The sequence below is a fragment of the Tamandua tetradactyla genome, chromosome 12, assembly GCF_023851605.1.
Source record: "Tamandua tetradactyla isolate mTamTet1 chromosome 12, mTamTet1.pri, whole genome shotgun sequence".
NCBI lineage: Eukaryota > Metazoa > Chordata > Mammalia > Pilosa > Myrmecophagidae > Tamandua > Tamandua tetradactyla.
The window spans coordinates 66,669,271-66,683,791 of NC_135338.1; the positions used below are offsets into that span (position 1 = coordinate 66,669,271).

Here is a 14,521-nt window from a genome sequence, read left to right on the forward strand (position 1 = left end):
CTGCTGGACTTGGAGATGTTCAGGGTGGTAGTGGGCAGGGCTGGAGAAAGGCCTGGCCTCTGGCAGCTGGAGTCCTGGCATGGTCACAAGGCCAGGAAGTGGCAAGCTAGGGGGTGACAATGAAAACCCAGCAGGACTACCCTGGTTCTCCCACCCAGGGGAGGTACCAAGCTTCGTGGAAAGGAAGGCAGGGCTCCAGGTCTGTTGGAGAGCCCAGGTCTCCCTGTATAGAGGCCATCTCCTGTCTACTCCAGGCAGGTGGGAGCTGGGATCTGGCTTAGGACAATGAAGGAGAAAGAGGCAAGGCCTCCATAGACAAGTGGCTGGCAGAAAACCCAAGCTCCTGATCTATGGGACCCCAAACTGAACCCTCAGTCCCTTTGACCCAGGAGCTCAGGTTCCCACAGCCCCAAGGAGAAATGAGCCTGGGGGCCAGGTCCCTCAAGGACAGGGGAGGAGTCCTGGGGGCACCATGAGCAGACCAGGCTCAGGCACCTGGTGCAGGTGGTATGGGCAGCTCCACCCACGCAGGTGCCTCTGAGTGGGCAACAGGCCCAGGGTTGGGGTTCCTACAGAGGCAGCAGCCAGTGTGCCCAGGAAACCCCTTTGCCCGCCAACCTTAGTTCAGTCCAGGTGTTCTTGTCCAGCCAAGCAGAACTCCTTTGTCTGCCCTGAGGCCATTTTCTCCTCTGGAAGCAGAGGGGGTCCAGAAGGGCTTCTCCTCGTAGGGTGCCAGGGGATAGAGGCTGGGACAGCTGCCCAAGAAAGACGTCCAGAGAGCAAGGAGAACTGCAGCCAGCAGCCAGGTCCAGTGCCCACGGGCCGGGTGCCCCTGCAGTGCTCCTCACACTCACCCACTCCTGCAGGCTTTCCCTCTGTAGGGGATGGGCCTGAAGGGGTAGCAGGTCCCGTTGGGGTGGCCGGGCCCATGGGCTGGTGGAGGCAGCTCTCCCATCTCCAGAACTGTGGGGTCAGAGAAGGCATGCTGTTACATCAGAGGTGGGCTGCTCCCACTTTCTCCGGGGGGGGGTGGGTTGGGGGAGACAACCTGGGGAGGCACCCGGAGGATACCAGGGGGAGGGGCATCTCGATAACCTCATCTCAACGTGGCCCAGCTCTGGGGGCCAAACTCCTCCCCAAGAAAACTGTTCACACGACAGAGCTGTCCCCTTCTGGCCGCTCTCACATCCTTGCAGGCTTAACTCCCCTCAGTAAAGCCAGCTGGCCCGGCCTCTTAGCCTTTCGTACTGGGCTGAGCGGCCAGGTGGGGCACTGAGGAAGCAGGGCCCCAGCTGAGCTACTTCCTCTTATTAGCTCGGCCAGGCCACCTGGGACTGAAAGGCAGGTCTGAGTCGGGCCAAGAGGGGCCGAGGAGGGCCAGGGAGAGGGGCCATGGCCTGCCTGGCTGGCTGAGTCACAGAAGTGACTCTGGGTCTTGACACAGCTCTTGACTTGATGTGACCCATCAGCAAGTTCCTGAGCCTCGGTTTCTCCATCTGTAACCTCAGGAAGGGCATGCGGGTGGCCAGTGCTACTCAAGGTGTGATTCCTGGAGACCTGACTCAGAAATCACCTTGGGGGTTTGGTTAAACCAGATTCCCAGGCTCTGCCCAAGGCTGCCCGTGGCGGGGCCCGGGAAACAGGTCAACAGCAGTTCTGTTCTGTGCCCTGCACAGCCCAGGAGCCTCAGCCGGTCACAGGGGACTGCGGGGCCAGAAGAGTCACATTCAACAAGGCAGACGTGGGTGCGGCTCCCGTTTCCTTAATGGCCTGGGGGAGACCCAGCCTGCTCAGCATGCCCCGCCCCGCCCCCTACACACACCCTCCTTGCCCTCTGCTCTTGCCCACCACCGCCCCTACCAAAGAATGGAGCAGGCTTTGTGAAGCATCGTCAGTGGTAGCCAGGGCTGCGTCCCCTTCCTTAAATGAGAGGTCTCAGGGGAGGGCAGGTGGCCCCCAGACCAGGACTTCCAAGACAGAGCCGTCTCATGGGGAATGCCACCTCCCTCCAGCGGGACTAGCCCTAAATCACTCCAACCTGGCCTCTGCAGCTGAATGGACTCTGTCCACCCCTAGACCTCAGATTCTGCCCCATAACTGCTGGCAAGATACACCGCTATACACGCCTTGTATGGTACCAGGGCAGCCGGTGTGGACAGAATCGGGCAAGTTCAGGGGTCCTTAAGATGCTGCAGAGGCACTGACCAGCTGACCAGGGCCCAGGGGAGGCCAGGACTTGGAGGACTCCCCAGAGGAGCCTCAAGTGACTCAAGCTTTGTTTTCTGTATACATGGACCAGGCTGGGGGATTTAATGAGTTGATAAACGTGTTGGGTCTCCAGCCCCACCTCCTGGCCACGCACCCCTGCCTTTTCTAGCTTGTGGCACTCTAGCCACAAGTTACTCCCTCTTCACTTACCTCCCAGCCTTTGTATATGCTTGCTGCTCACTTTATTTGGACCACTCATGTTTACGCTTGCTTTCCTGCTCGCCTTCAAGGCCCAGTTCAGGAACCACCTCTTCTGGGACCCCAGGATGCCCCCACCCTCTGGGCAGGCCAGGCCCTCCCTCCCCAGAGCTCCCACAGCTCCCCTTTCACTGCAGTAACCCCCTGTGCTGCAGCTACCTGGCTCCTGGCCCCTCCCCACCACAGGCCAGGAAATGCCTGAGATGCGCATGAGCAGAGTGCACAGGGAGGGGGGGTGGCAGCGGGGCCACTCCAGCGAAGCCGGGCCCTGGCTGTTGAGTGGGATGAGACAGAGAACATAGCAGTGCCCGTCAGTGGACCAGTTTGAAGGACAAGATGGATTGAGAAACCACCTTCAGGAAGCTGTCTCAGCAGCCCCAAGGACCTCTGCAGATATAGAGCCCAGCAGGGGGGTTGTATCTCCAGGGGATGTACCCAGGTGCCCTCACCCCCCACCTAGCTAAGCTGAGCTAGGAGATGACAGTTCTACCTAGACCTGCGCTGGCCCACCCTTGGCTCCAGGAAAGGGGGCATGCGCAGGGTCTGGGGATCAGTATTTCTCACTGGGCGGTGGACTGCAGACCCACAGAAGTCCCAGGAGGGAGGGGCTTTTCCTGGACAGAGAAGCTGCCACCCAGGGGGTACGTGACAAGGGCATACATGCCTGGAGCTGGGGTCAGGGGTGGGATGGGGGACAATTATGCTGGAAACCCCCAGTACCCTCCCTGGGTTGCAAGGAGGGAGAACCGCAGGCTGTGAGCAAAGAGCTGGACAGTGATGGTATTAACCCACCACCCAAAGCTCCCACCCCAGTACATAAAAGCCCAGGCCCTAGTTTCAAAAACAACCCAAAAGCTTTAATGGCCTGCCTCCAGGGCCCAAGGCCTTCTTACAAAACATTAAATAGGCCAAAGAGCCCAGCTTGCCAGCCTCTGGCTCAGTTGGGCAGACTGCTGGGAGGGAGCCTGCCACAGGCCTGGGTGACAGAGCTCCAGTTTGGGAAGTACCAGTGTCCCCAGTCCACATCTTCAGAGACCTCCTGAGACTGAGCCCTCCAGTCCCCGAGTCCCTGTGGCCACTGGGCTTCCAAAGAGCACACAACTTCCATGGAATAATGCAGGAGGCTGGGGTGAGCTCAGGGAAGTTGCTGGTTTCAACCTGGGGCAGGCCTGAGACCCCATAGCTGGCGGGAAGGGCAGGCCCAGACCTAGCGTGTCCCTGTATCGGTAGTGGGGATGGGGGGCAAGGGGCAGCCACCCCTCCCGCAGGGAGCTCCAGGCTGTGGCTGAGGCCCCAACCCCAAACTCAGGGGCGGTGACTCCAGAAAGTGTTTACATGTGAGTGACCTACACTGTACAATGTCCCACTAGGAGATAATCAAGTCCTAGGACGCAAAAAGACTCTGCAGGAAGGTTCTGCAGGCCTCAGCCTCATATTCCAGGCCCCAGCTGAGAGGAAGGCCCGGCCTGGGGAGGGAACAGAGGCCACAGCGGACTGGGTGTGCAGCAGGCGTCATCCCCACAAACCTGTGAGGTAGGTTGTGTTGTCCTATTTGACAAATGCGGAATCTAGGGCTCCAGAGAGGTGGAGTGACTTGCCCAAGTCACACAGCAAAGAGCAGAGGAGCCAAGACTCAAGACCAAGTCTGTCGGGCTCCAGAGCCTACATGTTTTCTCTTAAGAAGAAACAGGAAAGATCCTACGTTAGAAGCTCAGGGGTTCTGAGCCCAGCCTTGGGGGGCTACAGGGTGAGCGTGGAAAACACCAAGGGCATGGCCACCCCAACGCTAGAGAGTGAGCCCCAGACAGCAGTGGTGGCCAATGCTACAGGTGGTGGTCCTGGCCCCCCAACAGCTGTGGGCGGGGTGGGGGCCGGTCCGGTCCTGAGGTCTTGTGGCCCCAAGTGGGCAGTGCCAGGCCATTGAGCCAGGCGGTCTCCAGCAGGCTGCGGAAACGTGCCCTCAGCGTGGGGCCGGGTGGGCTGGCACTGGGAGCGGGGCTGGGGGAGGCCCCATGGGACCCTCCCTCAGTGGCCGTCTCAGCTTTCTCCGGTCCAGGGGTTGGTGGCTTCCTCCCTGGCTTCCTGGCCTTGGGGGCTGGTGACTTCTGAGCCAGGGCCAGGCTCTCTGGTTCATCTCTGGCTGTGGCTGATTCTGAGCGGGGCAAAGCTCCAGCTTCCGTGTCAAAGTCACCTGGAAAACAAACACCCAGTGAGGCTGCCGACCCATACACCCTCAGGTTCCACGTCTCCAGGCCACCCACACCAGGGCTGCCATCTGCCCAGGGCCAGGAATGCCCCAGCAGGGACACAGCCAAGGCCTTCCCCACATGGCCCGCTGGCCAGAATGTCCAAGCCAAAAGGATGTGTTTCCTGTTAGGTGACAACAGGGCTCTCTACCTGATGAGGGCAGTAAGGAAGGAGAAACCATTCAAGAGAGGCTATCCATGCTCCGAGGCAGGGAGCAAGAGGATCCTGCCATACACAAAGCAGCCATCATCTCTCTGCATCCCCTGAGGTGCCTGAAATGCCTGGAGGGAGGATGTAGGCAAGGCCAGGGACTCCCAACAAGGAATGCACCTACTTGCAAGGGAGGCTGTCAGTGAACACAGGAACCCGTAAGAGACAGAAAAGGTGGGGGACCCACAGCAGAGGGAGGAATGAGGACGGGGCATCCAACTCCAGACAAAATGGTAGTCACTTCCTTACCAGACCTCAGACTCTTGCAGGCTTGGCCAGAGCAAGAGGGGGCCTTACAGTGTCTGCACCCACCACCCACGTAAGCTGGCCCTGACCCAACCACACAAGGAACTGGCCCCCCATCCATGCTATTTCTTACTCAGGAATTGAACGTTCTCTATGCTCCCCAGTAAGGCACCTCATAAGTGTTCAGGGATCAGAAGTGCTGGTCCCAGACTCCACCCCAAGCTCCAAATCTACACTGCCTTGGGTCCCTGCCCCATCTCCACCTGAGTCTTGACCAGGTAAGAGCCCAGGGCAAGAATGCCAGGATGGAGATAAGCATTTATCTCCATCCATGAGCATTTCCTGCAGAGAAACAACCCGGCAAAAGGTCAAAGGCCTGGTGGTGGGAAAACTGGGGGGGGCAAGGAGTGGCAGAAGGAGGGGTCCAGGTATCAGTGGCAGGTGTACTGAAGAGGGAGGACGGGGACCACACTGGACTGACACCAGGCAGCTCTACACAGCAGCTCCCAAGAGCAAGGCCAAGCTGCCTGGACCGATGCAGAGAATACTCCGGAACACACAGCAAGCTGGAGAGTAACACAGGCATGATTTAGGGGAAGAAAAGCAACTGGCTACTTGACTTTTGGGAATGCTTCTGTGTATATAAAGGCCTAAGAGGGCTAAAAAAAATACGCTCAGAAGGCAAAGCGTTCAGGATGGGAGGGCGGGGGCTTCTCCGGCCTGCAGTGTGAGGAGCTGAGTGAATGGCATTCCCCACAATGAGATGGAAGACCGGCATGGGACGGGAGCTTGGGGGAAAGCGCAGGAGTATGGTTTGGGATGAGTTAGGTGTCTGAGAGACACACATGTACAGAAGTCCAGTGGGGCACATGGTTATTTCAGGCCAGAGCTCAGAAGACGGAGGGGAGGACAGCTGGACACAGACACAGGGGATAACCAATCTTCAAAAGAAAATAGGGTTGGGCGGGCCACGGTGGCTCAGTGGCAGAGTTCCCACCTGCCACGCCGGAGACCCGGGGTTTGATTCCCGGTGCCTTCCGATGTCAAAAAAAAAAAGAAAACAGGGTCTATAATTTTGTTCAGATAACTGCAGAACCTGGAAAAGCTGTTGCTGCTATTGATGCATAACATACTGCTATTGGTTTTTTTATATAAAAATATGTATATATGTATATATATATATATATATATATACACACACACACATATAGTTTGCATTTTTGTGCTGTCAACTTTGGAAAAAGTATCCCAGTTGTACTGCGTTGAGTTGGCACTGTACAGAAATTAACAGCCATAATGGTCTAGAAACATTCGTACGGGGGTAATGCACAGCATTAAACATGTAAGGTCTTATCTACGTGGGTTTGGTTACAGAAACTAGTAAAATATTCTCTAATTCTCTAAAAAAAAAGAAAGCGAACAGGGCCTGCCCAGAGCCCCCAGAAAGCACCCAAGGAAGGGAAGGCACAAGCAGAGCATGAGGAGGGAATTCAGGAGGGCACCGCACCAAGAAAGTGTTTCCAAGAAGTCAGAGCAGTTCTCATGTTCAGAGGCCGACGAAGGCAACTACAAGGCTGTCAGGGTGCCTGGCAAGTGCAGAGAGGTGGGGGTCCACAGAGCCCACCACGGAAGACCAGTCTGCTCCCCTGGCATGAGGTATTGGGCCTCTACCCTTTCTAGAGACCCAGGAATTAATGCCCCCACCACCACCCGACTCCCAGAACCCACTCACACAGTCACACACCTGTCACTCGCTCACACAGCTCCGGTGGCTACTGGGGCCGCCCCATGCTCACCCAGCTGGCGGCGCACACAGTCGCGCCACTGCAGGCCCAGCAGGTCAGGGTAGATGCTGGGCAGCTGGCGCAGGGCCAGCAGCTTGAGCATGCGGGAGGTGCAGCCGTGCAGGGCACGGTCCCGCAGCGCCCGCTCCTCTGACAGTGTGGTAGGCCGCAGCTCCACACGGTGCTCCTGCAGCACGTGGTCCACGGACGCAGGGGGCAGCCGTGGGAACAGCCGTTCCTTCACCAGGTGGATGGGCACGAAGATGGCACCAGCCCGTACCACGTGGGGGAAGGGGCACTGCTGTGTGCACAAAAAGCTCTGCAGCTGTGACAGCAGCTTGCCCAGTAGCCCCTGCACGTCCTGGCAGTCCCGCCAAGCGGCTCGGCCCCAAGGCCCAGCTGTCTCAAGCCACTCCCGCAGCTTCTCAGGTGGAGAGTGGGCCACTGAGCCCGAAATGGCATCACACAGGGATGCGTGCAGCCCTGCAAAGTGTTGCTCAGGGGAGTCCACTGGGGCTGGAGTAGAATCTGGAGCAGGACCTGAAATTGGAGCAGGAGTCGGAGGTGGGGGTGGGGCTGGGGCTGGGGCTGGGGCTGGGGCTGGGGCTGGGGCTGGGGCTGGAACAGGGGAAGGAGCAGGGGTAGGGGAGGCCACGGCTAAGGCTGGAGGACTGGGCATTGCCAAGTTGAAACATGCTATGGGCAAGGGCTGGGTGAGAATCTGCAGTCCAATGGGCACAGATGGAGAGCTGGGTGCAGGCTGTGCTGGGACAGGAGCTGTAGTGGGCGTGGATGACACCACAGCTGCAGGCAAAGGTGCCGGCCTGAGGATCTTGAATTTTCGGAACATGAAGGCCACAGAGCTGTGGAAGTTGGTCCTCGGTGTGGCCTCTGTAGTTACTGGCACCCCAGACAGCCCTGGTGTTTCTGGGCCTATCTTTTTCAGGCCTTGTACATCTGAGACTATGTTCCCCACATCTGGCACGTCTGAAACGGTGTGTCCCACACCTGGCACATCCATGGCTACGGTGGGCTTGGCATGCATCACAGGACTAGAGACCTTGATGGGGGAAGCCTCTGCCATGGGCTTTTTCACACTCAAGTCCAGGGCCATCTCCTCCCTCCGTGAACAGCGTGATCTTGAGGGAGCCTCCTGAAGAGGCAGGGGCCCCCTACAGTCTTTGCCTTGGCTCTCACTGGTAGCTGGGGCTGGCTCAGACGTGGCTTCCGGCACCTGCACATCCAGATAGTCACGGTAGGGTGCCAGGCTGAAGACATTGTCGATTATAGGCATAGGTGGAGAGCTGGGTGGCCTTGCGTCCTCCTTTTGCAGAAGGGACTGGTGCTCCTGGGCACAGGGTGGGAGTGCAGGTGGGGTGCGGGGAACTGGACTGTCTCGGATGACAATGGGCGCCCCGGGGTGCTTGTCGGGCAGGTGCCGGGGCTGCTCTTTCCTGCAGCTAGGCAGCCACGTTTCATCTTCAGCTTCCTGCACCGGCTCCTCTGCCGGCCGAGTGGGCTGCGAGCATGGCTGGTTGGCAGGCAGGGGCTGACAGGCCATCTGGAAGGCGCCCGGCAGTGGCACAGCCTGCATGCTGTCCTGAGAAGGTGGCATTCCTCCAAGCCCCGGGGACGTTCTGTAGAGAGAGAGGTCATCCCGGGCATGAGGGAAGCCCAGTGCTTGGGGGGCAAAGTCCAGCGGGCACCGAGCAGTGAGAGGTGACTCCAGCTTGAGGCCTGGTGAGGGTGCCGGGAGGGGTGTAGAAGGGTAGGGGTAAGTGTCCAGTCCCACCGGGGGCACATAGGGTGTCTGGGGGGTCTGCTGCCTCAGGTAGGGGCTGCCCAGCCCACTAGCTGGATACCCTGCCCCCTTGTGGGCCCCCAGAGGCTGCAGCAGGAACCCTGAGCTGTAGGTACCCTGCTTCTCTGGGTGGCGACAGGCTGGAGGGCAAGGCAAGGACTGCGGAGGGTGCAGCAGTGGGTAGGGGGTGGGCACTGCTTCCTGGCAGGCTGGTCCCAATGGCTGGGCCAACTGGGTCCAAGGACTGGGGGGACTCTCGGGCATTGCCTGCTTGGGGTCCCCAGAGTTAGGACCTGCATACTTAGAGGTCAGAAAACCTGTACTGTGGATAGTCCGATACTTGTCCAAGAATGCCTGGCATGGGGAGAAGCTCGCCGAGGGGTCTTTGCCCGACCCCCCAGCTGGCATCCCACGCAAGAAGGAAGAATCCAAGGGCTGGCCTTTGTTAGGATCTGGGGCCAGAGAACAGGATGGGTCAGTTGCAGGCAGCAGGGGCGCGGTCATCAGTGACCAGTCAACGTCCAGTGGCCTCTTCACTGCCCCTTCTCCCAGGCAGGTCGAGAGCCCATAGCACAGAGGGCTGCGGTAAACAGGTTTGGGTGCTGCTAGTGGCGGGCCTGGGTAGGAATGAGCCCGTGGACTGAAGGGCAGGAGCTCAACAGGGCTGGAATCTTGCACTTTCCCTGAACCTCCTGCTGGCGGGCGGTAGAGCAGGCAGTTGGTCAACAAGTTGTCTGTCCGAAGAGGTGATCCTGCCATGCTGGTGGGGTATAAGGAAGGATACGGAGTCCAGGAGGCCAGCCGCTCAGACCCTGCCTTGGGAGCACCCCCCATGGGGCAGGAGAAGTAGGCCCCCTTGTAGCTGCAGTGGTCCTGGTTGCCAGCAGAGGGGGCCAGGCTGTGTCCGGGCCCTGAGTCTGCCTCCAGGCGGGGGAGCTTGCCATACATCACAGGGCCCAGGGTCTCCAGGGGCCGCTTCTCCGCCATCACTGAGAAAACTTCAAGCCCTCCTGGGCCCCTGCTACTTGGCTGCTGACCTGAGACAGAGGGAGAGAAGGGGTTACTGTCAAAACACAGGTTGCATCATAACTTGCCAAACCCCAACCAAAACCATTCCAGCCAATTGTGAAGAACACCTGGGGAACTACATGGGCTTCTGCGGAGTTCCATGCACTAGGGTAACTTTCAAGAGGCCTGCAACCTCCAGATGGGTCCCTGGTCCAGATGGGTCCTGGGTCCTGGGTCCTGGGGGGGAACCAGCCTCTCCAGAGCATCAGCTGATTCCATCTCCCTATCCCATATTGTTGACAGCCCCTTCCAGCATGGAAGGGTTGGGGTGGCCATGGCCCAGATTTCCCTGAGGGATGGGACAGAAGGATTGAAGGTGATGGTGGAGTTATACAGAGAGGGTGGGATTGGCAAGTGAGTATGACTGCTGAATCATTAAATTGATATTTCTTTTGGTCTCCAGTGTCTTGGAGTAGCTGGAAGTAGGGACCTGGGATTGTGGAGTTGTGGCCCATGCCAGGTTCTGGACTCTGTTCTACAACTAATAGTGGTGCTGTGCTTTGAAATTTATTGTTTTTTTGTATATATACTATTTTTCACAAAAAATAAAAAAAAGTCGATTGTGATGATAAAAAAAATATTTATTCCTTCTAGCTTCCTATATTCTGGAGCAGCAAGAAGGAAAAATCTGAGAGAACGGTATGGTAGCTGTCATGGTCAGGTTCATGTGTCAGCTTGGCCAGGTGGTAGTGCCTGGTTGTCTGGGCAGGCAAGCACTTGCTTGTCTATTGCTATGAGGACATTTCATGGACTTAAATCATGATCACGTTGGCGGCATCCTAAGGGGAATGCCTTCTGCAATGAGTGATGCTTTATCTAATCACAGGAAGGCTTTTAAGGAGGATTCAGAAGAGATAATCATTCTTCCTGCTTCAGCCAGACAGACTTTCCCGAGAGTTTACTGAGGATCTTCACTGGAGCTGCCAACTCGTGGCCTGCCCCTGGACTCTACATTGCCGCAGTTACATAAGACACTTTTATAAATTTTATATTTACAGATCCGTCCTGCTGATTCTGTTTCTCTACGAACCCTAGCTAATACAGTAGCCCATGACAAACTCTGGAGTCTGTCTACAACTACTTATTGAAGAGTGCTTTGAAAACTATTGCTTTTTTCTTTCTTTGCTTCATATATATGTTATATTATACAATAAAAAAGTTAAAAAACAAACAAAACACAAGCCACAAGTAAGCCAGAAGAGCTGCTGCTCTTGTTGGCTCACTGTTACATTCAAGAGCCTAGCACTAAGTAGATGCTCAATTAAGACTTATGAATGAATGAATGCACGAGTTGTATAATACAGAAGTCTCCAACTTTTTTCTCTCTGAGAACACAGGTTCTCATAGAACATTGTTTAATGAATTCTTGTGCAGCAAACTTACACATAATCCCTACCCTCACTCTAGAAGCCCCTCCTGTTCAACTCCTCCCCCGCCCCCACGACTCCCAAAAGCCCTTCCTCGGGGTTTCTAACTTTGCACAGCAGTCTGTAGATAACTTGGCTTAGGTCTCCCTCCCCTGCCTGTACAGATGAGGAGACCCATCGGAGGCTCCTAAGTCATACATGAAGGACACGGAATGGAAAACCAGGTCTCTTGTCTCATACTACAAGCTGCTATTCAAAGATGTCATCAAGATCTCAAGATGTTACTCTGCCGCCACTCTGCAGAATCTGAGGATTGTCTCTAAATTCAGATTTGTCTTGTGATGCTCCAGGTCTCACATTCTCACCTGCTAGTCTTATAAAAATGGCAGGACTAGACCCCAAACTCAGGTTCCCAGGCCTGGAAGCCAGCACTTAGTGAACTTTGCTCTGGAGGGCAGTACCCAGGAGAAAAGCTTGGGTGGGTCCGTCTTACAAGCCACACCCCCTCCTATCCCAGCTTTGCTCCTCCAGCTGTAAGGCCACGATTGTCCAGCAGATGGTGCTGTGGCACCAGAAGGAAGGCCCCACAAGGGGTAGGGGAGAAAGCCTGGGCCCATCCCCAGCCCTTAGGCCACAAATGGCATTCCAAGGCACAGGAGGGTAGCACAGCATCAGGGACTTGCAGGTTGGTTGGGGAGTGTGTGTCTGCTTATCTGTGCTCCCTGAAACCCCAGGCTGCTTAGGAAGGCTGAATCAGCTCACTCTTGCTTCGACTAGGTCAAGGGTCAGATGTCATAACTTTACGACATCAACCAGCAAGAATCAGTCTCCCTCTCCCAGGCTTCTCCTCCCTTCTTTGTGGCTGGTAGCCAATGACAGACGGCCAGGGGCTCAGAGTTGGATGTGCACATTTTGGGGACAGGAAAAGCCAAGGGTAGGATGGAGGCCAATGACTGTACCCAGGAAGTCAGGCAGGAGACTCAGAAAGTTGACCCATCTCCTGGCCAGAATGGACACCTTGAGCCAGTGTACAGCAGGGGATGCTCTAAGAAGATGTGGGGAGGGGCAGTAGGGTACAGGCAACAATACCATTAGCAGTGCCCTGTGGTGACAGAGACCTCCATCCCAGAGAAAGGCCCCCACCCTGCTCCAGAAGGCTACCCTTCTGCAGCTGGGCAAACAGGGGTTGCACGGTTTTGCCCCGGGAGGAGCTCTGGATTAATTAAGTGCTGGCTCCAATCTCACCTCCCCGAACATACTCCCTGGAGTCTACTCCCCTATCTACCCCAGCCTCGGGAGCCCTTCTCCCCTGGGCTCCGCCCATCGCGTGCCCTTTGCCCTGGAGACTTTCTGAGACCCAGATAGGGAGGGACTCTGCCTCAAGAGTCCTTGTGGGAGGGTTGGGGGCTACAGGGAGCCAGCATTAGGCTATGAGGAGTAGAGGATGGAGAGTAAAGGATACATTGCCAAGTGGAGCCCTTCTCTATTCAAAGAAGTAAACCAAGATGTAGGTGCCTCCTTCCCTGACACAATACAGGAGAGGCCGGAGGTAGCAGGGAGCAGAAAGGGACCCAGAGGAGCTGGTCATACCATCCTTTGGCAGACCAGCTCTGCTGCTCCTCTCAACCCAACTCCAACCCTCACCAGGGCCCAAGGCAGGAGAGCCCACCACCACTGTGCCATCCTTGCCCTACCCAGCAAGGGACGTAAATAGCTCTGTGGCCCAATTCCAGCTTTCACCTCCTAGGGACCTCAAGACGAGTAAAGACCAGAAAGAAGAGTGACCTTCCTGCCCAGCTGTGGCCAGCAACATCTAGACTCGCTGGAGAGCTGGATCAAGCCCCCTCTGCAGTGTTCTTATTTCCCCCTAGGTGAGGCCCTTGGCCCTCCAGAGGCTACATCACCTCAACCTAGGGCAGCTTCCAGTCTCTAGAGAAGGAAAATGGGCCACTAGTGGAAGGGGAAGGTTCACGGGATCTGCCTTCCCCTTCCTCCTCCCTGGCCCTCCTACTCTGGTCTCAGAGAACAGTCGACCTGGCTTTGCGACTACCTCCCCGTACCTGACCTCGCAGGCTTCCGGGTACCCCCACGCCCAGTCCTGCGACACAGGAGCGCACGTGCACCCTGGCAGGCTGACACAGAGGCAGCCGCCACGCATGCAAACTCATGCCTACACGTACGTGCATGACCCACTTCTGCACACACGACCCTCCAGTACTGCGCTTTCACCTCGTGCGGGCCCCGGGCTGCGGGCGCACGTGTACACGCAGACAGAGCAGCGTACTGGGTCCCGCCGACTGACGCCCGCAGGCCGGCTGGCAGCCCGGCAGCAGAATCCAGGCAGCTAGCGCCTCGAGGCGAGCCCGCCAGCCTGGGCTGCGGCCAGAGGGTGAGTCAAGCAGTGGCGAGGAAACTGCAGGGCCGTCCCGTTCCCAGCAGGGCGCGTCCAGGGCCCCGCGGCGCCTCAGAACCCGCCGCCCCCAGGCTCGGGCAACCCCCCCCCGCCACCACCGCGCGCCATTCGCCATTCCCACCCTGGCAGTCCACGTGAGCGGGCCCGGCCGGAGGCGCGGGGGCTGGGCTTGCGCTCTTTCTCGCCCGCCCCGCGCCGCTGCTGGATCAGGCGCCCGCGTCCCGCCCGAACCCCGAGGCGCTGTCAGGCCCCGGGAGCCTCATAGTCTGGGGAAGGTCGCAGGAGCTGCGTGATCCCAGTCCCGTGGTCCGCCCTCCGGGGGGCCGGATCAACCAGAGCTGCAGCACCTCGGCCCAGGCCCGACGCGCTCCATCCCCTTGCCCGCCAGCAGGGGCGCCCTGGGACAGCACCACCCACCTCTTCTCCACGCGCCGCCCGCAAACTCGGCCCAAGTTTCCGCGCCCGCGGAGGGGACGAACTCCTACCTGCAGGAAGCCCAGCTTCCCGCTGCTGCTACCCGGAGCCGGGGCCGGAGCTGCATCCTTTGGCGCCGCCGAGATTACGGGCTCTTGTCGGGCCGGGCTCTGCGCGGGAAGTCGCGGTGAGCGCCGAGCCTGGAGCCACCCTCCTCGCTGCCGTTCGCGCCGCCGCCGGGCGCCGTCTGCGGTCCCGGGCGGGGCGAGCTGGGGGCGGGGCGGGGGCGGGGCGGGCCGCGGGGTGGGGGCAGAACCCGGCTGCGCCTCTGGAAGCCTGCGCTCCTGGGGCCCAGGGGTGCGGAGGGTCTGCGTGGGGCCAGCCCTCCGGGGACCTGACCGCGGGCACTGCGCACCATCTGTACTCGCCGCACTCGGGGAAACGGTGCCCAGAGGGCCGGTCAGATGCCTTCATTCAGCTACTCCCGGAGATCATTCATTCATTG

General features: G+C 58.2%; 1 protein-coding gene across 3 annotated transcripts; it reads right to left on the minus strand.

Annotated features, from left to right (window-relative positions):
- Nucleotides 1-1,101: 1,101 nt before the first annotated feature.
- C12H15orf39 (chromosome 12 C15orf39 homolog) lies at nucleotides 1,102-14,254 on the minus strand. 3 transcript variants are annotated; one of them, XM_077123747.1, is made up of 3 exons: nucleotides 14,088-14,254; nucleotides 6,966-9,791; nucleotides 1,102-4,657 (listed from the first exon to the last, which is right to left on the minus strand). In XM_077123747.1, exons 2-3 carry the CDS (start codon nucleotides 9,739-9,741, stop codon nucleotides 4,290-4,292), a joined length of 3,144 nt encoding a protein of 1,047 aa, XP_076979862.1. In that variant the 5' UTR covers nucleotides 9,742-9,791; nucleotides 14,088-14,254; the 3' UTR covers nucleotides 1,102-4,289. The 3 variants fall into 3 exon arrangements, 2 of the variants coding, with proteins under 2 accessions (XP_076979862.1, XP_076979863.1); XM_077123748.1 differs by lacking the exon at nucleotides 14,088-14,254 and adding an exon at nucleotides 13,724-13,765; XR_013160547.1 differs by lacking the exon at nucleotides 14,088-14,254 and having other exon boundaries at nucleotides 4,544-4,657; nucleotides 6,914-7,072.
- Between the last annotated feature and the right edge of the window lie 267 nt (nucleotides 14,255-14,521).